General features: G+C 38.3%; 2 protein-coding genes across 6 annotated transcripts in view; one reads left to right on the forward strand and one right to left on the reverse strand.

Moving 5' to 3' along the window:
• The window catches only part of ITGB3BP (integrin subunit beta 3 binding protein), a 36,208-nt gene extending 33,858 nt beyond the window's left edge, over positions 1–2,350 (forward strand). For both annotated transcript variants that reach the window (XM_069788525.1, XM_069788524.1), the window contains exon 9: positions 1–2,350. The gene's annotated coding sequence lies outside the window, so the exon portion shown is untranslated.
• On the reverse strand, positions 2,346–27,784 carry ALG6 (ALG6 alpha-1,3-glucosyltransferase). 4 transcript variants are annotated; one of them, XM_069788521.1, is made up of 15 exons: positions 27,699–27,784; positions 24,443–24,554; positions 20,749–20,833; positions 17,178–17,267; positions 16,146–16,234; positions 13,748–13,830; positions 12,998–13,062; positions 10,517–10,702; positions 9,870–10,005; positions 7,712–7,797; positions 7,071–7,155; positions 5,882–5,952; positions 4,830–4,898; positions 4,480–4,678; positions 2,346–4,207 (listed from the first exon to the last, which is right to left on the reverse strand). In XM_069788521.1, the coding sequence occupies exons 2-15, from the start codon at positions 24,522–24,524 to the stop codon at positions 4,010–4,012; spliced, it is 1,524 nt and encodes a 507-aa protein (XP_069644622.1). In that variant the 5' UTR covers positions 24,525–24,554; positions 27,699–27,784; the 3' UTR covers positions 2,346–4,009. The 4 variants fall into 4 exon arrangements, with proteins under 4 accessions (XP_069644622.1, XP_069644623.1, XP_009914294.2 ...); XM_069788522.1 differs by lacking the exon at positions 27,699–27,784 and adding an exon at positions 27,532–27,691; XM_009915992.2 differs by lacking the exon at positions 27,699–27,784 and adding an exon at positions 26,969–27,343.

Below are 27,784 nucleotides of genomic sequence, written 5' to 3' on the forward strand. Positions count from 1 at the left end.
GCATTATGTGAAAAATGCATTCCACAGCAACCCAAAGTTCTACATCTGCTTGACTGTACTTAAAAGGAGAGAAGAAATGACTGTAAACCTATCTCCCCAGCAAATACCAGTTTGGGACTGCTCATTGCTCTAGGCAGGTGCACATCTAGATAAAATTTCTGGCATCTATTTAAACTTAACAATGTGCACAACCAGATAATCTCAATGTAAATAATACATCATGGTTGTTTTATGCAAGCGTGTGTACAAAATGCTGATTGAGGTTTGCTGCTGCATGGAAAATAAACTGTATTTTCTGTATGTTCTTACTGCAAATAGATAATTATGCTGCCTTGTTTTTTTAAAAACAAAAACCAAACCAAACCCCACCACTCCAACCCTCCCTCCAAGAACTGGGTGAGAAGAAACGATGTTAAAGAACTTTGGCTGCCAGGCCTCCAGTGGGAAATGGTTGCTTCCTGCCAGGGTGGGGCCGGGGGGGCGGGGGGGTGAGCAGGCTCATGATTTAATCTAATCATCATTGCCCCAAAAGCTAGCAAAACATGGTTTAAATTAATGCATCTAGTTTTGCAGCAGCCTGCCTAAAAATTTACAACTTTTTCTAATGATGATTGGGGTCAAAAGATAGAGGAAGTTCTATTGTGCAAGGAATTATTCTGAGTGCTGAACATGTTTAAGTGGTTTACAAACAGCAATTTCCCTGTCTGTGGCTGCCACAGTTAGGGACATATTTGTCATCTACAAAGATGTTTCCTCTGAAGTCACCCAAGACACGCTATCTAAAGGTATCGGCTTCAAGCCCACCATGTTAAAAGTAGATGGCTCTAATAACATTTGCTTTTTAGGTCAACATTTCAGTTTCATTTTGCTATTTAATGATGTAGGGGGAGAATTGTTATAAAACAGTTTCTTCTCTTCTTCATTATCCTCAAAACCACCTCTCCAACCTCATGAATACCCTGCATCTCAAATCACTGCACAAGGTGCAGCCTCTCTCACATTGAAAGAGCATAGTAGAATGATTTATAATTTTTTTTCAGAAAGTTCAACATAAATGCACACAATTGAATGTCCTTTCTACCACTGCAAAGTACTGCTACTCAAACAGATGAACTGATTTTTACAACTAAAATGCCGAGAACCAAAATGATAAATGTGTTCCAGTTTGTGGTTAAACATGTACGCACTCGAGCTTCGGGAGTTTTTAATTAATAAAAATGTTTTTACACTGTTCAGTCTGACTGGGAAAAAATGTTAGTAATTGGGTGAAGGGAATTGTGCCAGTGGCTCTGTTTACCTTCTACACCATTCTCGTTTAAGCTTTCTGTGCTGTTGGTTTTTGTTGTATGTACAAGATTCACCAGCTGATTGCTTTGTATGATAATGGCAGGTTAGCCTGAAGCAGCAATAGTTTATATAACCTGATTGTAACCACTGTAGCTGGAAATTAAATAATTATTGATCTGAAAAGAGTCTGTAAATGAACTGTATGCCAGTCTCAACCAAGCTGTTCTGTGTAGTCTCAGAAGAACAAAATAAAACTTTTACAGAAAATAACAGTGAAGGTGATGATTGACAACAAGTTACAGCAGTAACTTACACCATGGCAATTATTAAATACCATGAAATTTGCTACTGAATCATTTTTTAGGGAAATACAAAGTGATATACTAAGATTCTGCTGCAAATATTCCCCATACATGCCTTAGCTATTTAAGCAGTTACTGTTTCTTTGACCTCTTGCTGTACTAGGCTTCTGCCTTTCAGAAACAGCTGGGTCTGTTAAGAACCATTTCCAGTTCCACACAAGGTGGATCATATGACTCTCACTTTATCACCCCTGGAGGCCATCTCAAGGACAAAGAAAAGAGATACACTCAAAACTAATGTTTTTATATGGGGGGAAGGATCGCACCGGGATCCCATGATGAACACAAGAGACCAGGCTAACTAGAACCTGAAGTCATTCTGCTTCCTTCCATCTTAATTTGGCATTTCACACATTATTTCATTGGAAGTAGACATTCTTCAAGCTGCCTGAACGTTTGGCAGTCTTTCACCCAGCTGTGGTTGGAGGGAATGCTGTGGTTTTTAGCTTTCGCAGCCTCTGGAAACAAAGATTCCTATTTAGGCGTCCTGATACACATCAATGCCACTCGCCCTACGCTTCTGAAAAGAAAGGCCATGCTGTGGGCAGAGCTCTTGCATGCCGCAATTAGAGTTACACCCTCAGAAAAATTCTAAATACTTGTGAAAATATTGAAGTTTTGTTGCTTTATAGTGAACTGTTACAGTGTAGGTAAATTGCTGAACTGTACTCACCCCAATAACGTTACAATCACTACTTCAAGAGCACCTTTTTTATTTTGTCTCAGCTGCCGTAGGTATAATGTTGGCTGCAATTACTTTTTCCACAACAAATAAAGCTGGAAAAACTGAATACATACACTCAGCTTGTAGACACTTCATTTACAGTATTCATAACTGACACAGTTGGAAGTTCCCAGAACAGCTGATTCACACACTCACAACCGATGCTGCAGAGACAGCCCCAGAATGTGCTAATGTCAATGACAGGCTGGTATGTGACAGAGCACAGTGAGGTCAGGGGAGAAGCCTTTAAACAAGGATGGGTTTGCTTTTTGTTTAATATATATATAGTGTCAGAGCAGAATGAAGAAAAAGGATAGACTGACTCCTAATTAAACTATACTACCCTGAATTGGTTTATGATTTATTTTCTTACTACATGCTTTGTTACATATATAATTATTCAATCAATTTGTACTCTCTGAACTATTGGCATTGGAGGCTGTACTGTGCAGAGGGAGAAATTGCAGTTTAGTTCAGTTTACATCTGCAAATTACTAGGCAATAAGGGGTGGTTTTTACTGTGGGGTTTTTTTTTTGTTTGCTCTGGGTTTTTTTTTCCTGAAGAGCTTTGTACCTGCTTTCAAACTACACTGCAATACCTCAGCTTTTATTTCAGCAGAACCAAGGTCTTTTGGCTTTTCAGTCCCATTAGAAACAGTTGTTGAGAGTCAGAAGACTACAACAGTGTTAAAACCAAATCATAGCTGCTGACCTACAGCCAAGGAAGAAACGTACTACAACCTGCTGCACATACGAGACCTTCCCCCTTCCAAACATCACTTCCATGCCTCTCCTCCTCTGCCCAGCACTAACCCGGGTGCATCTCTGGGGCTTATGGTATTCTTCAGCATTCTGAAAGTATTGGTTTTGTGGAAAATAACACATAATACAATAAAACGAAAAGCCTGTGGGTGAACTGAAGCTGCTACAGAACCGCTGTCCTGATGTGCTACAGAACTTGGGTCCATCTTGTGGCTGAGCACATGGGTCTCCAGGCAGTGACACTGCTGGAAGGCTGAGTTTTCTCCCCTACAATATTAGCTGAAGAACATTAGCTGCTTAGATGACAGCATCCGGGCAGCACCTCACGCCGATACACAGCCTCGGGCAACCGCCTGGATGAACTGCAGTGTGTTACATGAAGCGACAAAGGAGGACAGTCACTGACTACACAAGGGAGTTTATGTCCTAAAACAATTCAGCAAGACAAGAGCTACCAGTCAAGAGTTTCTACTTCACCTGCACTACTTCACTTGCTTATGCTTTTTATGCTGGGAAACATGTAAACTTCATGCTAACAAAACAGTTTGCTGTTTTGCTAATACAGCTGGGGTATTTTAGCATTAATTCAAAATTTGGTCCTTTATTATGTATTCTAATTTTACAAATGGTAACAAAAGTATTACACTTCTGAAGAAAACACACCAAATCACATTTCCAAGTGCTCTTCAAAACACTTCTGCTTTAAAACAGTCTTTGATTATTTTGTGTTTAAATATGCATAAAGTGTTTCCTGATTTTCATTAGGTTACAGGAATTGTATTACATCACAAACAGGTTTACCTGCAACACCAGACACCGTTCACTGAAAATGCTCTGTCCTTTCACAGTTTAGTCCTTGATCTTCACAGGTTGATTAACTGATTTTCTTCTGACTTCTACTATTCTTTGAGTCCCAGAGTATAACAACATTAAAATACACCAAAAATAATAAAAAGTGTAAGCAAGAAATAACAGACACAGATACAGGGAATAAATCGGGTAACCTCTGTGGAGGATGCACTGCAGCACTCATTAGAGACAGGATGCCCATCAGGGTTACGGAAAGAAGAAACTGTGAGATAAGGAAAGATGTATTAGCTAATGGTGATTTAACACCTCAGACGAGTAAGCTGTAACTTTTGTTACTTGGGTACGCTGTATTCTTCAATCTATACATAGATGACATTGCAGAAAAAGAAATTATAGCACACCTCTACACTGACATAGTGTGGCTTTCCCTGTTTGGGGCTTTATGCACAGTTATGGACATAAAACTGGTTTATGCAAGTACTTCCGTACCATGAAGAGCTGCAAGTAAGAATTATAGGAATTAAAATTGCTTACCAGACTCCTAACAATCTTGGGAAATGACTTAACCCAAGAAACATATCCCTTCAGGGAAAGGGAGAATGGCTTCAGCTGCAGGTCCTCTGCTGAAGTCTTCTCAAATATGGAAAAGGAAGCCACGCAGACTGACAGGAATGCCAGCATTGTCACAGTGTAGGCCAGCAGCAGGCCATCTTTCAGTAGAAGAGGCAACATACTGTTAAAACAGAATTACCCGCAGAAGTGAGTATTCATTCTGAGTTATATTTCAAAGAATGTAAAAAGAAGAGGAAAAAAGAATACATTTATACTTCCTAGAATTGGGGAAGAACACAGTTTTAAAATAACGTTAATAGTGTCCAACTCACCTGAAAGTTGATACAAGTAAAAACCACGTAGCCATAAAAGGGATTTCATTTATGATTAAGCAGACTGGGCTAGAATGAAAAGAGGAAAAACAGATGTGCAAACACTGAAGTGACAGCCCTTCATCCTCAACCTTTCATATGGATGCTGCACTCCCACTCCCCTGGGAGGTAGGGCAGAGCCCTACTCCCCACCAGCACAGGCTCAGAAAATCCAGGAGCAGGCAGTGCCCAAAGCGCTGCATCCTCTGCTAGGGCACCCTGGTCCCCCCAGCGCCCCACTGAACCCCAACGTGCAAATACTCTGCCCTGCATGGGGGTCTGCAGCTGGAGAGTCGCTAAGCAGAACCCCTACAGCGCGTGCCACGGGCGCGCACCGCCAGCCAGCTCTGTGCAAGGCTGCTCGTTGACTTTGAGGACCAGCCGCACTGCAGCCTCTAGACAACTGCCTACAGAGACAACAGGAGTTCTCTGACCACCAGTTTAGCCTTCCTGTCAGGCATTAATGAGTAGCGTTAAGAGGGCTGCCTCTCCAAATCTTCCTTTATCAAACATTACTTTTAGGTACACATAGGACATCCACACAAAAGAGCAAAGCTGCTGACTGTCCCTGCTGCCCTCACCTCCTTTAGGGCAGCGGATGGGAAAAACATACCTTAGTGACAAAGGGAGAGAGGGCCCCTTTACCATCACCATTACTGAGGTATGGATCACCCAGTTCAACTTGCAACCGTGCTCCAGCCTTGCTGGGCAGCTAAGTACGTATCTCTGCCGTCTACGGCAGCACCGCCTTAACCAACCCCACAGCCAGTCTGTCCCCGGGCAAACAGCTCTGTTCTGTGCCATGCCGTACTCCAGGAAACGCAGTCTGGAGATGAGCGAAGCAGGAGAGACCAGCATGGCTGGTCTCTGTATACTTTCATTTACAAGTTATTCAGAAAAGCAAACGTGTAGAGTTTTTAACATCAGATACATTTGTAAGGGAGAAAGGAGCATGAATAACAAGATCAGGAAAAGAAGATCAAAATAAGTCCACGGAAAAATAATTTACTTACAGTGACACTAGAAGAATAGATTTTTCATGTACTTGAAAGGAGAACAGGAAAAATGACAACGCACAACTAACCTTAGAAAAGGAAATCAGAGATCTATTAGTATACGTGACTGCAATGCAAAGCACTGTTTTCGTTTCTCTGCCGCCATAGACTTTACATGAATGTATGAGCTAAATGATCTGATTTTTCTAATTAACTGCTACATTTACTCCAGTGCAATTTACAAGTACACAGAGCTGCTTCTGTAACCACCTATACATACTAAAAAATACATTGTTTGAAAATTTACCCAGAATTACTCAGAAAGCATTTGATGTGAAGAGCCCTCACTTGCTTAGCTTTACTGACAAGAGTATCTCCACCAAGTAAACACAATATTCACACACAGAAGCACTGGAAAAGTTCAGTCATGGTGACAACTACCCACCTTTTTGACATAAAATTTTGCTCATCATCATGAACAGCCAATACAGCAAAGTAAACAAACTGTCTTTTTTTCCTACCAAATAAAAACATGCTGTAAAACATAAACCAATTCTTAGGATAAATGTTAGTTTTAGGCAATGTTGCGATAAACTCTCAAACATTACTCACATATAATTAAAAATAGAAATTATCTTGTAACTCTTGAAACCTTAGGACCAGCTCCATATAAGTTTGATTTCAAGGAAAACTGATTTTTGCACGTAAGTCATCTTACTGTGCTCAAATTCAATAATATGACCAAGAAAAAGCAAACATTTGGGAAAATAGTATCATTTTCTTTTCAACTGCTAATGAGTTTACAATGTCCATCTCGGGACATTTTTATTGGATTTTGCAGCCAATGCAGTAAGAAAAACTAATACTTTGGAAGCTAAAAAAGAAGAGGAGAAATTCCAACTCTACATGAGGCTTTAATGTGTATGGAATCTTCTGAAGACTCTTCAGAGGAAGATAATAAAAATACAGCACTAAATAAAGAAAAATCGAGGCTAAGGGAAAAAGTCTGGATTTAAAAGACACGTCACACCTCCCTGGACATGTGATAGCAAAACACTTTTTAACCAATCTCTTCAGCAGAAACAAGATGGCATTTAACAGTACATGCACTTCTGCACATTGCAGCAACTGTAAGTAGAACTATTGGCCACACACCAGTTCTCAGTGGTGGATATAAAACAAGGAGCAATTAAAAACATACACTTACCAAAGCAAATTTAAATCCTCGGAGAGAAGGCTGGACAGTTAGTTTTATACAAGTAGGAAGCAGGCTCAGGAATGTTATAGCAAAACTAAAGAATTTTGTAAGAAAAACAGTTTTAATACATGAGTAACTGCATCTGTGATACCATATAATCACTTTTGAAAACTACATTAAATTAGGAATTCAGTTGTAATTTTCAGAAGTACAAAAATCACTCAAGGAGACTCAATCACAAGAAAAGAGCAGTGAATGGTCTTCACTGACATAAATGCTTCTGAAAAAGGAATAAAGCATTTCCATTAATATTTCAGACTAGACCTAGACTTGAATTCTTCACTTAGTCAAAAAGCAGAACTGTGAACTCTGACTTCTAAGAGGTAATTCTTTGAAGAGGAAAGCATGCACTTTTTAACTCAGTTTTAACCAACCAAGTAGTTTTCATCACGATATAAACAAGCAGAAAATTTTTCAGTCATAAATATTCCGGTACTTGGGGAAATCCTTATCACCTGGGAGAAAAGTACAGTATAGGAAAGAAAACTTTTTTCCAAGATTTTAAACACCGCTTCTCATAATTCTTTGACAAAAATTTGACAAAACAAATAATGCAGATAAACTACTTAAGCACTTCAGTTATGTCTTACCTGAGTTTTAGCTGAGTTTGAGGTGATACTATATTCTTTATTTTTATAAGGACACTTAGACTGCACCAAATATTGGCTACTTTATCCTGGAAGAAGGGGGAAAAAAAAAAGGTAATTAGTGATAATTATATTCATTTAAACTTATGTTTGTGACTTGGGCTTGGGAGGTGGGGGATTGTTGGGTTTTTACCATGACACTGCAAGAAGACACTTGCAGATATACATCATATTCTTAGATACACTTTAAATTATTCTGATCTTCAAAAATGGAAAGTTTCAAGAGACTCAAAGCATGTTCTAAAATAACTGAGAAATCCTTCAGCACAAGAGACTACTTCTTAACTCACGAGATCACACATTTTGTGAAAATAAGGCTCTGAAACTATCCTGTCCCTGACTAAACACTGGCATATATGAATCTTTTTTCAAATGTGAAGACATTCTGTATACTGTCACATTTCATTACATACCTGAATGTATTTAGCTGTGCTTACTGCTTGCTAGCAGTGACAGAGTTAACCTCTAATAAATCAAGAAGTCTAAAGACATTAGCAGTTGTGCTAGGATCACTTTCAAAATTAAATTTGTAACTACAGCTATCATGCTCATGAAACTCATCCCTAAACAGCTGCTTGAATCACAGCTGTGTAGACATAACAGCAAGAAAGCTACTAGCACCAACAACTGAGCCATCTTCCTCATATGCTCACTAGCAATACAGAATATGCACTTCAAATCTGCTGAGGATTACAAGTGAACAGAGGGTTTGGCAGCACCAGCAAACACACAGGACGCCTACTTAATAGCCAATACGATTTTACAACCATCAGCATTTGTTACTCCTTCTGTAAATGGGAACCAATTCAAAGAACCTGTTACACGCACCCCAGTATAAATTTACTGTGCATTGCTTACATGGACAATTTCTCATTTTATCTAGATTAGCATCCAGCAAGTCACTCCCCTGATCAACTCAGAAAATATTTGGGCTAATATTAGACTAAAATCCTCAGGCTCTTTCAGACTCATTGGTTATTGTCATTTACAGATTTTATTTTTAAACTTGGTACTGAATAAAAAGCATGGTGGTCAAAACATTTATTTATAAATTCCAGATAATTCCCAAGGAATAAGGTCATTGGGTTTTTTGGGGGGCGGGTGGAGGGGTCTTTTGTGGGGCATTTGTTTGTTGTTTTTTTTTTTAAATAAACTAGCAGAGAATACACTGAGAACACTTTGTACCACTGCCTAAATAAAATGCTGCCTTTCATACATCAGCATTAACTTTTGAAGAAAAAAGTGCCAGTTGTGATATTATTTATTTCTAAAGAAGATTAAAAGAAAATATAAGATGAATCAAACTATGTAAGCATTTGCTTAAATCCCTGTGACATCAAAACATGGAAATTCAAAGCTTCATTTTATTGGTTAAACTTGGAAGTTGAGAATCTGCTTTTAAAAGTCTAATAAGACTCATGCCCTAATTAGGCAAAACAGCAGCAGCAACTCACTGTCACTTGGGAAATGAGCACCCCTTCTTTTATCAGCAAGACTCCTGTGGCATTAGCATTAGGTAAACGAGCAACTGCTTTCTGGATTAAGGCTGCGGTACCCAGCACCTTGCAGCATGCAAATGGCCATAGCCTGAGGAAAAGTAAAAGTAGGACTGGCCTAAAACTTTCGGAAAATATTGTGGAAGCTTGCACTGAAAATACAAGGTGGGTCACAAAGGAAGTTCCAGACTGCATCCAAAACACTATTCTGAAATTTTTTTATTAAATAATGAATCCTGTTGAAAAAAGCTGAGCTGAATCAGAGACAGAGACTGAAGCTGGTAACTTTTAAGGTTACATCTTCTGACACTGTCAATTACTATGGAATCTATTTCAATGGAAAAATGTATGGATTGAAGTATGGGTTTGATGATGGGATAAGTGTTGTCTACTCGTATAATATCCTGGAAGATGCCAGCTGAGCTGGGGTTAAATACTGGATTAAATAACTGGCAAGAAATGACTGCTGAAGAAGCCATCTCAAATTACTAGTTCTGTGGTGTGTCTCCCACATGAAATCCCTAAAGGTCACAATGAAGGTTTCTCAAGGGATCTAAGAATACAGAACATTTACAGCGGGGTGGGGGAGAAGAAAACATGCATGCCTCAAACAAGCCTCGGTCAATGGGAAAGAGTCTTCTGAGTACTTGCATGATTTGTTCCATGTCGGTACAGAACGGGAGCCAGCAGACAGCAAAGGAAACCACCACTGTCCCTGCTATTTTAGTTAACAATACTAATCTGCAATCAAGAGAAAAGCTTACATCAGAAAAGATAAATCCAGCTACTGGTAACAAAAGTCAGTTCTTAGTTTATTTACAGCATAAACCTTTTCAAAAAAAGGGTTACAGAACTGAAGGTAGCAAATCTAAACAGAAAGAGCTACCAGTACCACAGAAAAAGTTCATCATCCCCAGATTAGTGAGAACAACTCCATGAGAACCACAGAGCCACTGCTGTCAATCTAATCTGGTTGCCCACTGCAGCCCATACTGAATTTAGCTTACAGAATGAAGAGTGTTAAGAAAGGACACCTTAACAGATTTTGCTATTTGTTCAGTGGAAATACGTAATGTAGATCTCAACAAGAAATACTTATTTTGTAGGAGAGGAATACATTACAACAAGGTAAGTATCCTCCACTAGAAATTAATTCAGAAATGCCCACATACAAATAAAAAGAATCACATTCTCAATGCCAGGCTGCCCAGGTGTATTCTTGAGAAAGATAGAACAGTCTAAAGTCACTTACCCCTTTCCTTTCAGTCCCTTCTTGAAGCACTTTCCAAGTAAATAGCAAAAAAAGGGCAGAGAATGGTAGAGTTCCATCTGCTTATAATTTAAGGCCAAGCAAAATGCCACTGACCCCAAAAGGTCCCAGTCATAAGACAAATAAAGTACACCCCACAAGGCAAAGCCAAGGCTCACTGAGTTGTATATGGTTTTTTATGTCAAGGACAAGATACGCATATTAGTACTGGAAGTCAGTAATGAATGCCCTGAGGGACAAGCGTAAAATAGCATGTAAAATACATTTTTCCAAGTTAGTTTTAAAAACACATTGCCAGTTGTGACTATGTTGTTCACAGACAGAAATAATTTTACTTCTATTTAAAGTGTAATATATTTCCAAGGCTTGATTCAAAGCCTGCATAGGCAAGTGTAAGGACAAATAGTGTGTGTGTATGTGTGTGTTAATTATACATATAACGTACATTCAGTCAACCAAGCTTTTTGTGACAGTAGTCTGTAAGATGCATTAGGGTAAACTTTTTTTTTTTAATTTTTTTTTTTTCATTTACCTGATTAAGGATAAAGCTTTCAAGAGCCTCTCCTCCCAAAAGACACGTGCAGAATATTCAAATACATCAGTATTTAAATTATATATTATTTAGTTCCAGGACTCCTGAGGTTTTTGTGACTATATTGCACTCACAACACACCCTCATCCATGACCAGTTCCCTTAGCTGCTAATACTGTACGAACAATGAATAATAGTTACTAAAAGCAATGTTACTTCCTTATGACTTTGAGAAGAGGTTCCCAAGCTCAGCAGACTTTGAAGAGACTAAGCTACACTTACTATTAAATTGCAACAAAATATTAGCTTTGTCTTTTACCTTATCTTTCCACAATGAGAGAAACCAGTAAGACGTACTTGTCAGAAATTTCACAATATTTTGTTTTCTCTTTGTCAGTACAAATAGCTGTGACAACACATCACATTCAGATTGTCTACCTTGTTTTCAGCCCACTCAAAATCACCACATAGATTTGAGATCTCACCAATTTCACATCAAAAAATTGTTATACCAAAGGGCTCTGATCTTGCAGAGACGTGCAGCAGCAGTAAAGGTTAAGTAAATCTATTGACTTCTTGGGAGATGGTCACAGAAAGTGAAGTTACTCACGTAAGAGTCACAGGGCTGGAATAGACCACAGGAGACTATGTAGTCCATCTGCCTGCTTCAACACAGTCTCTGCTACGCCTACGTCACCCCTGACGTGAGGTTTGCTGAGTCTTTTCTTAAAGATCTTGAAGCTGCAGATTCCTCAACATCCACAACCTATTCCAGCATTTTGCTGTAATTAAGGCTCAAAAGATTTTTCCATGGTAACTTAGTGCCGTTACTTTTTGCCCTATCCAACATAAGAAACACGGAACAGATTATTGCCTTCCTCTTTGTACATCTTTTACATACTAGAAAATTGTAACGCTGTGCCTTCTTCTGACCACCAGCTTCTCTCACCTAAGATGAATTGCATTCATTCCCATCCCCATTCTTGTAAGTGATGCCTCCAGATGATCGACACCTTTAAAGAGTCAGGCCAAAAATAGAATTTCAGAATTCCTGAACTGTAATTCAAATATTCAAGAGCATTATGTTTTTTTTTTTCCCCACAAAATCTGCTTTCTAAGCTATATTATCCTCCAAGTTCACCATGCACTCTCTTGGAAGAAAAACACAAATTAGTAAACTATTTGATTGTCAAAACTTGATTTAGTAGTAGATACTGAGATTCCTATCTCCTTGGAATACTTAAATACCTACATTTATCACAACTCCAGTATTGTGTCCCTCTGGCTCAACGGCACTGATCAGCACAGCCTGGAGGAGTCACTAACAGCATTTGCTTGTTGGTGTGCAAAACAAGTATAAACCCAGAAATCTTATTTAAAAAGACCCACCTGTGAAGGTGTCTGCCACCAATATCGACTAGTTAGATCTGACGGCCTAACTCATATTAGATGCCTCGCTTTTAAATGGTTAGGCATCAAGCGAAGTGAATCCAGTTTCAAGTAATTTTAAAAGCAAGACAGAACAGCACATTTTATAGAACTGAACATTTTACACAACTACACTTGACGCACTCCTCTGCCGTCTCAAGAAGATCTAAGGTAATTCTCTCTCCAAGCACAAATCACAGGAGCACAAGTCATCATTCTTTTCACTGTCATAGTACCATTGAAGTTTTCTGCAACAAAGTGACTGACAGGAATATGAGCTTGAGGCACAGAAAGAATGCTATTCGTGTTTGGATTGATTTGTCCCAATAGCAACTATTTACCTCCAATATATTTCAGACTTGCAGTTTTCTTTAATATCTCTGCTTTGGGGTAGGCAGAAGACCCTGGATGACTTTGTATACAAAAGTAACAGCTACAAACAAGTGCTAAAGAACAGTGTTACTTCGTAAATGGAAATTCATTTCACTGCAGAACAAGGATACTGGAAGTGTCCATGGTCAATAAGAATGAGGCCTGGATAAAGCAGTATGCAGAGAGCACTGGAAACCTGGAAACAAGGATCGAAAAAGAGGGGCAAAAATAATTATTAGACCTTAGACAGAGGAACTTGTACTACTTCTCCAGTACAAAAATTTGCCCCTCCATGGTGCATCCTCTGTGTAGGAATCTTATTCTCTACAAGTAACCTTCTGTCAGTAATATTTTGAGGAATAAAAAAAGGATAAAGATTTTCCATAAATAAGAAAATATTGAATAGAAACCAGCCTGCCCTTTGCAAACCAGCTGAAAGATCGTCCACACCCATCTTAAACCTTGGCACCACTCCAAAAATCAGAAGAATTATTCCAAAATGTATTGGTTCTACCATAAGAAGTGTGCAAGACAAAGCAATTCCTAGATTCCCCCATGTCACAGCACAAATGTTGTTTTTACTACCCAAGTAATAAATCCAGAAAGAAATATAGTTCAGGAGTTCATGGCTACTAAACTTCAGAGCACATTGTTATTGAAAGCATTGAAATAATTGCTGTAAGATAAGTTAATGGCTTTTTTAAATCTTTTTAACTGAAAAGCCTTTAATATGAGATACACTGATTGTCATCAGTTTTATGTCAATTGAAGCCATCATGGTGTTCTATAGGTTAATTAACTCTCATACTGTTACGTTTCTACCCTGTTTTAACAGTATGTTTTCTTTGGTTTTTTAATTTACACACACAGCAGATACTTACCTTCTTTTTAGTAGATGTTTCTTTCAAGGAAAAACAATATAAAATAACTGCAGGAATATAGACCAGCAAATCAGCAACAAACACTGAAAAATAAATATTAACTTTACATTAGAATCCTCCCACATACCTCATCTTAATGCTATCCAAGCTGTGTATTTTCATCTGGATTGTGAATCTTGGACTCTGCTTAGAGTTTTAACTTCTTAATACTCCACATCTTGGTTGTATTTGGTGTAAAAAAACCTCAGACAATAACAACTACACAGTGCTGAAGTGAGACAAGTTGCCTACCTTTGCAACGTGGGGTTTGCATCTGTACCCTCACTGAAAACTTCACTTTAGTCATTCAATTCAACTGAAACTCAGAAGTCATGTGTCTATAGTTTCAGCTGACTGTGCTTTTCTATTGTCTTACGTTGCGTTACAGTACAATTCATAGTTTTAAAGACAGCTCAGGTTTGGCAGTTACACCAAAACTAATTTTTTCCAATTGTTTTGGGAAAGAAAAGGAAAAAATATAGACAAATAAACATTAAAATATCAGAAAGTCCTTCGATGGAATAAACTGGGTAGTTCCACTTCAAAGGACAAAAAGAAATAGGTCTACAGAATTTGATCTTGTTAATGTTTCTAACGCTATCATTTCTGATGTCCAAAAGCTGCTGCTTCCATGTGTTCAGCTGTTTTGGCTTCTGGCACAGCCTCAGTCAATAAGGGAGCACAATCTAGTTCCTCACATGCCGAAATGAGAGAAGGCATTCTTAATTCTGAAAAGAAATCAACTACAACTAGATGCAGTCAAGTGGTTTGATGGAACAGATAGTCTGAAGACACAAATAGTTAAGAAACTCTAGATTATAACAATCTCCAATGTATCTGCGTGAATTACTAGTGATGTGGATAAATAGACTAACACTAGTTATTTGGCTTTGATCATCTGCCTACAGCAAATATATATAAGAGAGTCGGCAAGAAAATAGAACCAGCAGGTTCCTCTGCCTAGAATTATGTCAACTCCTGCTCATGCTTAAACCACGAAGTGAATTCTTCTTGAGTGTCGTCTTAAGAGCCTGAGAAAAATCTCAGATTATCTCTATAAACCAGTTTCAGAAAATGTCCAATTATTCCAAGAGGGAAAGTATACTTTGCCTCTTTTTAGTCACAGGCTTTGGAAGAAAATGTTTAAAAATATCCCTTATTCAGCGATGAATTGTTTTGCAGGCTTAAGCCACAATTAAACAAATATACCCAAGGCGTTAGCAAAACAAATACACTGACACTTAAAATAAAGGTGTAATACCAACAACTGACATTGACCATTCTGAATTATTTTAATGCATTCTTCTAATGGCTACTGTTAAAAAGTGTTTATCAGTTCTCCTAGATCCATCAGTGGTTTGTCAAGTGAGTTGATTTCAAAATTAATAAAGACCATTTCAAGGGTAATTAAGTTCCAGTGATTTTTTTTTTCCAATTCAATCAATTACTAGAGACCAGACTGAGAGGTTTGTGAAGTACAGAAAAGCTATTGATGAACAACAAATTCTGCTGCTGCAATCAGAAAGTATTTTGTGGAACTCTAGTGTTATGCAAGCAAAAGACAGATTTAAAATGAAAGAAAATAGCAACAGGATAATATGGCATCTGCCATCACTTAGAGAACAAGAGCTCACTGGCCACATTGTTTGCTGTCCTACAGACACAGCTACTGAATTAAGTTATCTACAAATTTTTTTCTGCATTTGTTTTATCCTTTTTTTTGTAGACGCCATTCAAAATAATCAAGTGGTCAGAAGAGTGAGTGCAGGAAAATTAAATTTAGGATAAAAGTGGTAAAATAAATTTTTACATTTTTGTTAACAGAAGTTTATCTCTAGAAAGTGGTGACCGTTTGAAAGAAAAGTAGCATCTTTAAAAACATCAAATACCTTTCCCTTTCACATAAAGTACACAGCTCATACTAAAGATCCCTGAGACCTCAAGAGGCTGTTAAGTCAGTGAATGCCAGTCTACATACAAAATAATTTTACAATAAAAACCAAGCTAAGCTGAAAAAGAAAAGTATATTTATCAGAATGGAAAGGACAACAACACTACTATTTTCAAAATTAAAAAATGGGTCTATGCTAAAAAAGAAGAAAAGTAGCTTTGTTTTAGAGTTTTTACTGAATCAACTGGGTGAAAACTTGTTCGCATATTTTATATTTATCAGCTTCACAAATGATGGCAGAATAGGGAAGAACACAGGAGTTTGGTTCATAAATGGACCTGCAAAGCCACCCAAGTTAAAGAACTGAGAATAAACTGGTGAAGACAGAGGCTGCATGATATTAAACATGCTAAATTAGTAAGCGAGACAAATCTGTACGATCATCCTAAGGAAATATAATTTTCCTACCTGTTGTACGCATAAATAACTTATGTGGCTGACTCTCATACCCCCGAGATGTGTGCAGAGCAATCCAATCAGGATTTATTAACTTTGCACTGTAAAACAAAGTACAGACACATCAAAATGTAGACAGTTCTCATTTCCCTTTACACTCCTTTCAGCAATAAAGATGACATGCACAGGAGCATATTCCAAGAATTAAGATGAATGAGAAGAAATATTTCAAAGAGCAATAGTGATCAATGAAATATTTTCCTCACCACTAGATCAGTTTACACTATAGACTTTAGCTGCTTTTTCACAATTTAAAAAAAAAAATCTTTTACAACAGTAAAAATGGAATACAATATTTATTAGGATAAACCACCTTCAGTCTAGTTCCACCAACTTTTAAAAAAACAATTGTAAATACCTTTCATACTTAAGTATTAAATATAAACCATTTACAGTTCACATAGATGCCCCACATAACTGTGCCTGTGCACTTTAACCTACATTCTTATTCCATAAGTCTCATTCCAACAGCAGTAAAGCCCTTGTGGAAAAAGTATTCCAATAACAGAATTCTATTTACATGATATCCAGTCATCAAATGTCACTTGGGCTCTCAATACACGAAAGCCTTCCCATGCAATGCACCCAATTCCTACAGCACTTTTCTCTGTGCATCACCGATCCAACAGTGGCTTATGTGGAAAGCTAAATATCTAAGTCACACCTAAATCTGCTAAAATTTCCGGACCTGACAAAAAGAAAAATGTAACCCTTCAGTCCTCCTTGCAATAATTACAAAACAGAAAAATAGCAGTATTAGTTTTAAGCAATAGGGATACACATAGAATCTATTTCCCCAGCTTTAAAGTAGCAAACAATACTTTCCTTTTCATCAGCTGCCCAGATTGGTAGTTTTTAGCTACTAGTTTCTCTCCCCAGGAGACAAAGACAAAAAGAAAAGAAGGGGGAAGAAAAAAAAAAAAAACAAAAGGTAAATTTGGTGTTTTGCATTCTCCACAGAATTATTTAAAATAAAGAACTTACATGTAAGCACACACAAAACTGTGATAGGCAGTAAGAGGTGGATAATCAAGGCCCCAGTAGAGTAGGTTGTTATCACTTGTATTGAAGTACCTAAAAAAAAAAATTTAAAGAAGGATCTACATTTCCAGCTTTGTTTCAGCCCAGAGAAAAGGCTGACTATTAAACCAAATATTTTTATCAACGTATTCAAAATCCAATATAGAAGTTAGCAACTTCTCTAGCTATCTGCTTTATTTTACTTCACACAAAAAAATCTCAAGCAACAAAACAAAAGCAAAAGTGCTTCAGAGTATACTCACTGGTGTTTGCAAAACAGATTTTAAAAAGCTGCTAAAGCTTACTTACCTGGAGAGGGAAAATCCTTGACGTGAACAGACTTTGACAAAAATCCAGAGACAAAGGCAAAGCCTGCACAAAAATAGTTGTACACACCTACTGTAGCTCTAGATTTATGTAGTAGGCTTTGCAGGTCCTCATCTCCACCTACAAACCAAACCTACATTTTTTTCATGCATGTCAATTATTCCAGAAGACAGCAGTCAATTTGCCAAAAAGGAAATAAAACAAATGCAGTTAAAAGGAAATTTCAAGAGAAATTGAATTCACTAGTGATTTTTCCATATATTAATCCTAGATTCTTTCCTTCCCAGACTTGGACAGCATATTTAATATGCGACAATGACTTCTGAATAGTTAAACTTTATCTGCTACTCTTAGACTGCAACGTAGCAAGTTGTGAACTGCTTCTGCTCAACAGACCATAATGTGAAAATTCTGAAAAACCATCTGTTGGAAGTTATACTGCCGGAAAGCAACTGAACAGAAGTGGGGAAGGGTAGCATAAAGATATTACACAGACAAACAAAAAGCAGCATAGGTCTGAAAGAAAACCATGCCACAGCAGGTGCACCTAGGCAATTCTGTCAGCATGAACGTAGAAGTCAGGGGGCTAAAAAGTTCCTTAGAAGGCAACACAAGTTATCAGAGTAACATCTCCTGAATAACCAAGACAAGGTCATGAACTTCAATCAGATATGTCAGTCACAACCACTTTACCTACTTCTGCCTCAAAACTCAGGTGGACCACGTGAGAGAAAGGAAAAGGATTTTCCCATTTGTAATTATGTTGTGTGGGTATTTCTATGGAAGGCTAGCAGCAGTGAAAATTAAGTCACCTCTTCCAAATGAGAAACAGAAGGTTTTACCCAAGGAAAACAGAAGTTGCAGAAGTAAGGCATCAGACCCTTTACAGCTCACAGTGAAACAGAATGACTAGTCTACTCTAACTGCCAAGGGGCAAGCTCTTGGCTTTTCCCGTTTCTCTCTTCAAATGCAGCCAATTTTTGACATTTATTATAGTAAATGATATTTCCTGAATTCTTTATGAGCTGCCTGAAGTATCTTACGAAATGATGATAAATCATATTTCTTTGAGTTGCATCTCTGCTTCTTATCCTATGATTCAAGATTGCTCACACCAAGGCAGTTCAGATTCTTCACGCAGATCGTAGTAGTCTGCAAATTAGTAGTAAACTTTCCAGTTTTGTATTTTTTTTTTTCAATTTTACCCTTCATAAACCCATAGCTGCAACAGAAAAAACAATGCCTATATCCAGTAATATTTAGCAAAAAACCCTTCACAATTTTAATTAGCAGTATAAAAAGAAAGTATGTTCTTAAAGTAGCCTTTAATAAATAATGTCAAGGCTCTAAAGAATAATATAAGAAAAGAAATATTTAAATTCTGGCCTCTGGCTCAGTTTCCTTGTGTGAGATTTCTCTAACTACAAACCATACTGTAGTTTACTGCAGCATTATTTTTTTTAACATATCTTTGTTTGGGATCAAAGAAAATAAGCATGGAACATGGAGCTATATTACCCATACATGCCTGTTTAACAGTAAACGTGACAACTAAGTCTGTGAAAAGATCAAGAGATCTTCTAGGACTATGCCCCCACGAGAGAGCTGCTCTCTGTATCTACCTAGACAAACTTACAGAAGAACACGTGCTTGCTGCATAGACACCTTTTCTAAATACTAAACAAATAGCAGCACTGTAAGTGATTAGAATCTCATCTTCAAATTTGAACACTATTTTTACATGCCAGAGTAGAACATCTTTTCACACTGTCTATTTCTATAACACGGGAGGGGAAAGACAGCTTAGTATTCTAGAATGTAACGCCTTGCATGTCAGCCAAGATGTTCTCTTCCAAACGCCCAAAACTGAATATGACTTTGCTGCATTAGAGATTCAATTCCCAAAGCAGATCCAAGGCAAAAAACTTTTGTCATAAATAAAACAAAGAGCAAATACAACAAGACTGAGATGCCCAGCTAGCAGCCCATAGGCTAATTCCAGCCTGCAATATAGTTTCATCTGGCCCCTGGGAATGCCTAGAAGTAACGACTGCTATAACTCTTAATTTTAAGTACATATAGTTCCGCATAGCAGCGTGGATCAAAGCTGCCAACTCTATTATGTTGGCTCTCCATTACCCCAACTCTGATACAATGAGGGGTTTGGATATCCCAGAAAAACTTAGAAGAGAAATGATAATATAGATACAACACAATGATCTGAAGACACAATACAGAGTCATCTGCAGAGTTCCACAAAGTGCCATATTTTCAGAATTGGCCCCACGTATATTTACAGAACTACAATTGAATTAATATTCTATTCTGTCGTATCGGTCTGTTCCCCAACACAGAGCAGAGGAAAAAAATTACACCAGACAAACAGAATGCCACTATCCCTGTTGGAAAATGACCTGCAGTTCCAATGTATACCCACTTGTGTTGTAGCATATATATGGACTAAATAATTTTTACCGTTCCATGCAAGCTCCAAGGAATATTAGGAATGATTTAAAAATAAAGTATTTGGAATAATTTTCCTACTGTTTTAAGTGATCTCTACAAATTAACTCTTCTTACATCTAGATTCCAGGCACCCACATTTTAAAATCTATATTAAGAACACGGGTGTGAACAATGAACTTGCAGGTGTGAAAAAGAACCGGTGCCTCCAGCACAAGAATCCAAGTTTCTGCATTTACTGTCATGCCCCTGCCTTTTAGCTTAGGAGAGATAAGCAGAATTCGTTTTGGCTTTGTCAGTGCTGATAATGATGAAAGTTTTTATGCATTAGAGAACTGGAACTCAGGAAGCTGAACTGATTTTTTTCTAAACCAGGAAAACAAGCTTCTCTATGATCTTTTATATAAGCCTGCTAAAGAAATTGCTTCTTGATCTTTCCAGTCAATTCAAAACAAAGCTGGAGCTTCACAACAGAGAGACCTACCAGTCAGAATATTTTGTTATACAAGCTCATAGCTAGCAAGTCAAAGTTCCAAATTTTAGCTTTTTTCTTTCTTGTGAAGAAAATGGTACCTCAATCTAAGAGCAGGGTGATGTTATATTACTACAAAAGGGGTTTTAGAATAATTCAGAGATAGTAGATGTTGCACAGGTCTTAAACTTAATGGTATATTAAAGTAAGATACGAACTAAAGTTTCATTACATTTACCCCTTTGTAACCCGAGCTACAATAGCACTACATACCACTGCCTGATGGGTAAATTGTAAGTAACTTCTTGCCAGTGTCTCTGAGCTTCGTAGTCTCCATACATTGGTGGTTTTCCTGCACCTAAAGAGAGATGACAAGAGTATTTAGGAATTTATTCGGTTTATGCAGGCTGCTCTTCCTCCAGATATGTATTTGCGTATTAACATATTACTAATTTTATTCTCCATTCCTCTATGATATTTGAGAGCAAAACAGAGACCTCATCTGCTATGCAGTCTAACAGGGAGGAAAAAAAAAAAAAAAAAGTTATGCGTTCCTTTGGCTTTCTGAATATTTCTGCGATAAGCATTTATCAAGATATTCCACTGTGAAGAATTGCTTCCTCATATGACAAAAAAAAAATCATTTCCAAGTGTAGATGAAAAATGTGGCACCTTCTCTGAAATAAGAAAATGTACATAATGGACACCTTACACTGATTTTGTGTGAAATACTACACTTCCTTAGTATATAGTAATTGACAACGTTCTCATTTGTGTTTCAGCCATGTTGTGGTACCTTGCTATTAAAAGTAACAACCAGCCTTATTTTTAAATTTACTCACAATTAGGACCTGCTGCAAGTCCTCCAGTTCCTCTCCCTTTCCTCTGCTGCCTGCTTTGCAACACTAGCAAGAATACTGCATCTGTCCCTTTCCCCATGATTCTTAATAAAGAGTTAAGATGAGCTATTTACTAAATCAGGCCATTCAGTACACAGAATAGGTTTAGAAGAATTTTTTCTTATAATCTACAAAGCTTTCTAAATAATAACTGCTCCATTTTGGCTTACAGGAATTGTCTCTCACATTTTTCAACTGAGTGATTGCTATGTAGCAGTTCTGCAAAATGAATTATGTTAAAGGACACTTGTTATACATGCATACATAAGTCTCTCAGGAAACTAAGATTTTTTTTTTCCATAGAAAAAACCTTTATCAATACAAATACTTCAGATATCTACTCATAAACAATTCCCTCAATGTAAGCCTTACTCTGATAATGGCAGTATGTTAAGCATCTTTATCACAGAGTTTATTTACTTCTATTAACCTGTGCTTATTGAGAACAGAAATTGGACTGATAGTACTTCCAGTAAAATATTGACACTAGCCGGACAGAGATTTAAGAGTTTCTTTAAAATATAGGAAAGCCATCTATATTTTTTTCACATGATCTATGTCTGTGGGAGTCACACAAGCTCAGATATGTACTGTTTATTCCTGGGTAGTGGAGAGAACAGATTATTTCCACTAATTTATTCATGGGTAGCAGAAAGAGTAGATTGCCTCCACTATATGACACATTGAACTAAAAGTTTCCCAAATAAGTGAGGTCACTGGAGAATAGGAGTTTTATCAGTGTCCACTCTGTAAATACAAATCTAGTGGAACAAAGAACCTGTCATAGGATTACTGAAATACAAAAATAGGTGTTATCCAAATTTTAGACTGTGCGTATATCCGTGTGTGTGTTCTCTGTGTTTGTGTGTATATACACACACATTTTATTTCAGCTTCTCCCCCTCCCCCCCAAAAAAAAATTAACTGGTTTCAGAATGATCAAAAGAGATCTTAATCCAAAGGTTTGATTACTAAAAGCCAAATACAGAGACTGATCACACATCAGTTAGTTTGAGAATGCATGTTTAGCTTCCGTCTACAGCCAGAATCAAATATACTGCCAAACAGAACTCAGAATTAATAAAAATGAAGTATTTTATTTTAAAAGGATCACAAATACTTTAAATTTAGGGTGGACTTATTCAGTTTTACTATTACCTGGAAACACACATTTTTAAGTGTTTGAAGCTGCCTTTCAACATAGGTATTTAGCTTCCACTCATTTAGCAGGAGTTTGGCAATGCATTAAAAAAATTATGCTTTAATCTATGAAGCCAAATTTTTCCTCAATAATTCTTCAAGACCAACTGATCTAAGGTCATCATAAATGGTAATCTTTCAAAACTAGGTATAAGTTATCTGCTTTCTCACCATCATGACCCTAATTCCAGAGGCAGATCCAAAAGCATGCCAGATGGCAAGCAACAACAGAATGGAAATGATACAGCGATCCAAGACTATACGGTAAATGAGGGCAGAATTAACTCCTTGCTTCTGGCCATCCATACCACACATGGTTTCAGAGTATGCCGAATCAGCATTTCTACCAGAGTCTGCTTCAGAGAAGGATGACTACTTCTAATCCTTTGCTCAACTTTATTGCATCGAGCAGCAGTGAAAGCAAAACAGCCACGTCAGTTTAAACACTACTCTGCCCAATTTTTTTTCTTGTTCCTGTCATTAAAGGTTTATTACATCTGAAGGAAGTCAAAGAGGAAAAAAAAAATTCCAGTGTACTTATGCATTTGACAGCTCTTCCTAACATTCAGATTTGTCTTTTTTTCAGCCAGCCAATGCTCAAAGTTAAGCACATGCTTTAATAACTTGCTGGATTGGATCAGACCAGACTCAGCTTTTCCTATTCCAAAAGAATTTATAGGATCATTGTGTAGGAAACAAGACCATTATTTTAGTTCAGGCATTATTTTAAGACTCTCTTTCAGAATCTTGATTGGTATGAAATTAAATCAACTTTAAAAAACCTAGTTAGCAATGTCATTGTAAATACTTGCAGTGCAACAGAAAATTAGTATTGTGTGGCAAAAGACAGGGTGTTTGTTTTCCTGCCTATAGGTGGGTAAAAAAGAGCCTCAGTTACCGACAGAACAGATCTCTCATAATGGCACTTTCAGAAAGCAAACTCAAAATAAAACAACTGTGCAAGGAGGCATGCATGCAACTTATCTTCAAGCAAATTCCTTCAAATAGATGAAACCCAGGAGTTACCAGTTTAAAATCACTAGAATACTACTTGAACAGCTCCAACTACTCAGGGGATGAGACTCCCAATTGCCTTAACAGAAAACCAGAGTTGAATTTGACTGAGCTTGTGATTCTTTTAGCTGATGGGGAAGTAATGGTTCTTTTTTTTTTTTTTTAATTTGCAGAGAGCAAGCTTTGTGCAAGCTTATGCTAAGTGTAGGAATGGCATTGAGAGGTTTGGAAGAAAAAAACTTGCTAGTTCTTTGCAAGCATTATGAGATGGGGAGGAGAAAAACTCATCCATTAAAAGAATATAGCTCTAGTTCATGCTGTAAACAGTCTGAAGGAAGTATAGCTACAAGGCAGAGCGTAATCGTTCACTCCACGTCACCTTTACGCTGTCTTCATTATCACCAGTACAGTTTTATCTAAATATACATTAACGCTGTATCTGTTATAGAACTTAAAGGACAAAATTAAACAAATGTACAATTGGACTGCAATAGTATTCTGCAGCTACTGAAACAACAAAGGCATAGGGGTAAACAGCCAGCTGTTCTTTCGCTCCTCCTAAAACATTACTAACAGTCACCCCTCCTCCCCACACCCAAAAAAAAGTTGTGGTAGGGGTTTTTTTCAGCATTTTGTTCCAAGCAGCTGTGACATTAATCATTGCACACTTCAGAAAAATAAGAACAAAGTATTCTATGAACCTTCAGGAAATAGAGAGGCACTAAAATACGACAATACTTGAAAAAACACATTGCTTCCTATTTATGATTTTACATGCAAGTTTATTTTAATTTATCACAAGCTCCATAATTCACCTTCATGTGGTTGTTTTACAGACCATGAACATGTATTACCTGAATAAGAACCAAGCGATACAGTCCAGCGTACAGTAAGTGCTAGTAAAACAGTAATTGTCATTAAGCTCCACTTCTCCATAGCTGGTCTTTGTAACAAGCCAAAAGGTACCTGAAAAAACACCATAAACATCGCTACAATACTGTCCATGTTTTTGTTCCTTAGGCATTTAATGGTACTACTGATAGTACCAGTTTTCTCCCCCCACAGCAGCATTCTGTTACTATCTTGCATCTGGAAGCTCACTACGATCAGGAGGGGTTTTCAGTACCGGCGAATTTCTAACCAGGAAGCCAAATGCTGCCCAAAAGCAATTTCTCCCACTTCTGAGCTAGAAGCTGAAAAGGTATCTGACAAAATGCATAAAAACAGCAGCAAGAAGGGTAAAAGATTTCAAACCACTTAAAAGAATTCAGATGCCAGATCAACACTACGCTGTACATACACATACATACTTAAGCTTCATCTTAATAGGCTCCACACAATTTGTTACACAAACATGTAGCATGTTTTACCTGTGAGTGACAAGAGAAAAGTCTGCAAGAGACCAGTAGAGAAGATTGTAGTGGTAGTCAAAATACTTATGCCATGTCTGTTAAGTAGCTTACAAACTAGTATTTGCCACTGAACAAGAAAAACCTCTTCAAAGAGGTTTATAAAAATTCCTAGATTAATAGCTCACTAGGAAAAAAAAAATCTATCGTTCATAAGCGCACAGTTTTCAAAAGTGAGTAAATGTCCCAGTATTAAGTTAATGCCATTTATTTTCTTGATTGAGAACACCACAGCCAAATTATGCAAAAGACAGATCTGGTATAGGCTTCTCTGTTGGTTTAAACATACTCAGAAACTATTTAAAATTTAACTATGTACTGGCAGGTCTTATCGCTGGACCAGATATTATTGTCTGTTCTCCTGCAGCCACTATAAAAGCACAGAGCCCACCATAAACTCTGTATCATGTGTTCTAACTAATTCCACAGGAATACAGTCATGAGCCGGCACATAATCAAAAAATTAAATGCATACTGCCGAATGCAAACATCTGGCATTAATGATGAAAAACCCCTGATCTGAATCCTACTTCAGTCTCCCCGATATTCAAAAGGGGGCCTGAAATTCCACCTCTCCCTTCCCAAGCATAAGCACACTATCCCTAGAGGATATACCAGATGAAACCTACCAGGCTCAAGAGATCTTCTCCATTCTTCTACCCAAAAAGGCAGGAGGACTGATCTCCCACCGAGCTTGCTTGACCATACTAAGGATCCAGTAACAATAAGAAACATTGCTAGATCTGCAAAGTTAAAGGCCACATTCCTCAAACTCAGAAATCAAGAAACAGGAAAGTAATGATGTTGCCCTACGCAAAAAGAACACTAACTATAGAATATGCAAACTTTGACCCAGAGAATCAAAAATATTTTAGCCTGAGTTAGAAAAAAATTGAAGAAGAAACTACTCCAATCTTGACAGTGAAAGACAGCAGTAAATCCATAGGCTGTACTTCTGCCAAATCATCAGCAGCAGCACCATTCCCTCCCCAGTCAGCAACAGATACATTACAGAAGAGTGGATGAGCCTGGGTACAACTGCCAAAGATTTTCCTTGCAGAAGGGGCATCATCCGACTTAAGTGACTTTAATATACTTGCCACTGCCAAAAAAAAGCAACAGCAACAAAAAAAAACCCCACAGCAGCAGTACTGAATTGCTGTTTTAGTAACAGACAAGCAACATCTAAGACATGTTTCGGTTATTCTGCTCAAACTAAATCCATATTTATTTACTATTCACAGAAAGGTATGACCCAACACCACCACCAAAGGGGAAAAAAAAACCCAAAACCCACAAACTTACTTTAACAATATAAATCTACGACAGCAGTAGATCACCATCTATAGGTAGAAACGTGAACACTGATATTTGCGCGCTTTCAATGGTACACCTGTGCCTAAACCACAGGCTAGGCACATTTATCCAAATAAAAGATACTGAGGTCGACTCTATAGATGATTTTACCCGAAGTGAACTCTCCTGCCTCCTAAACTTGGGTCCAGTAAGACCTGGGCCCTATATGACTTCCAAAATCAAGTGTCACAGGCCTGGCCTTTCCCTTCTGTAAAATACTCACACCTGCCCTTCCTTTCTACCTCCAGTTAGAGCAATTATTACTTAATGGTACCTTCTCAATTCTTACATAATGCCAGTCTCACCTACAGACAGACTCCCCCATCACTGTTCCTCTCGTTTACTTCTGCCATTCCCTGCGCTTGGAGTAACTGTCATTTTCTGGGGTACGGAGTTCCTTCTTCCTCTCCTCTCAAAAGCGGTTCTTAAAATATTCTTTCCTACTTCCTTTTCATCTTTAATAATTATTCCATACCTCCCGAAACAAAAGCCATGCTTTTATTAGATTCTAAAGTATGGCTCTCTAGTTTTTGTGATCCCGTGGGTAACAACGTTAAACAAGTAAGACTTTTCAGGAGATGACAGAGCTGGTTTGGCAAGTGTCAAACGTTTTACCTTCTGCCTCTGGATGAGCAACACCAGAGGGTCTCTCAAGGGAGATGCCACCTATAAGCATAAGGTGAAAATCACAGCTCCAAAAAAACACATCCTTCCACGCTGCCTACCATGAAGATTCAGATGAATAGCACCGATACAAACCACCCACTCCTTGCCAAAGGGAAGCTTACAAAACTCAGTCATAGATGCATGGCCCTTAGTATAACTCGTTGTTTTAAAAGAGATGTCAGCACGCAGCTCAACAGCGTCCTTTCCTTCCTCAAAAACGCAAAGAATTTCATTTGCTGAAGTACAAACGAACGTTCTACAAGCCTACTGTCTCTACTCCTCGTCAGAAGGGGTGTTTATCCCTCAATTTTCCTCACACCCCCCCCCCCTCTGTCCCCAGCCTCCTCAGAGACACACGAGGCTCAGCTGCTGCAGCAGGACTTCGCCCTGGGCCCTCCCCCAGCCGCGCTGCCCTCACCCACCAGCGCCCACCGACCCGACCCTCCGCTCCCTCCCGCCTTGCTCCGGGCCACCCCCCGCTTCCCCTCAGCCCCAATAACCGCCTCCCGTACCCCCGGGGAAGGGACGGAGGGGAAAGGAGGAGCGGTACACAGGACCCGCGGGCTAACACCACCCAGGCTTCGCTTCACTTCACGCCCCGTCCCCTCAGGTCCGGTCCCCTCAGGTCCGGTCCCGTCCCTTCCCGCCGTTAAACCGGCGCGAGCCCGCGGCTCCTTACTGGACACAACCGGCGCGCACGCGCTTCCGCCTTCGGAGCGGCTTCCGGCCCCCCGCGCGCGCCCGTAAGGCGGCGCAGGCCGGGCA

The sequence above is a fragment of the Haliaeetus albicilla genome, chromosome 8, assembly GCF_947461875.1.
Source record: "Haliaeetus albicilla chromosome 8, bHalAlb1.1, whole genome shotgun sequence".
Lineage (NCBI taxonomy): Eukaryota > Metazoa > Chordata > Aves > Accipitriformes > Accipitridae > Haliaeetus > Haliaeetus albicilla.

Bases quoted from the DNA above. Each gene is read 5' to 3' on its own strand.
- ALG6 (XM_069788521.1), bottom strand. From the start codon at position 24,524: ATGGAGAAGTGGAGCTTAATGACAATTACTGTTTTACTAGCACTTACT. The intron at 17,268-20,748 runs GTATGTAGTGCT...TTTTTTTTTTAG, and splicing joins AATTTACCCATCAGGCAGTG to GTACTTCAATACAAGTGATA. The intron at 13,063-13,747 runs GTAAGTATCTGC...CCTTGTTTCCAG, and splicing joins AAACATCTACTAAAAAGAAG to GTTTCCAGTGCTCTCTGCAT.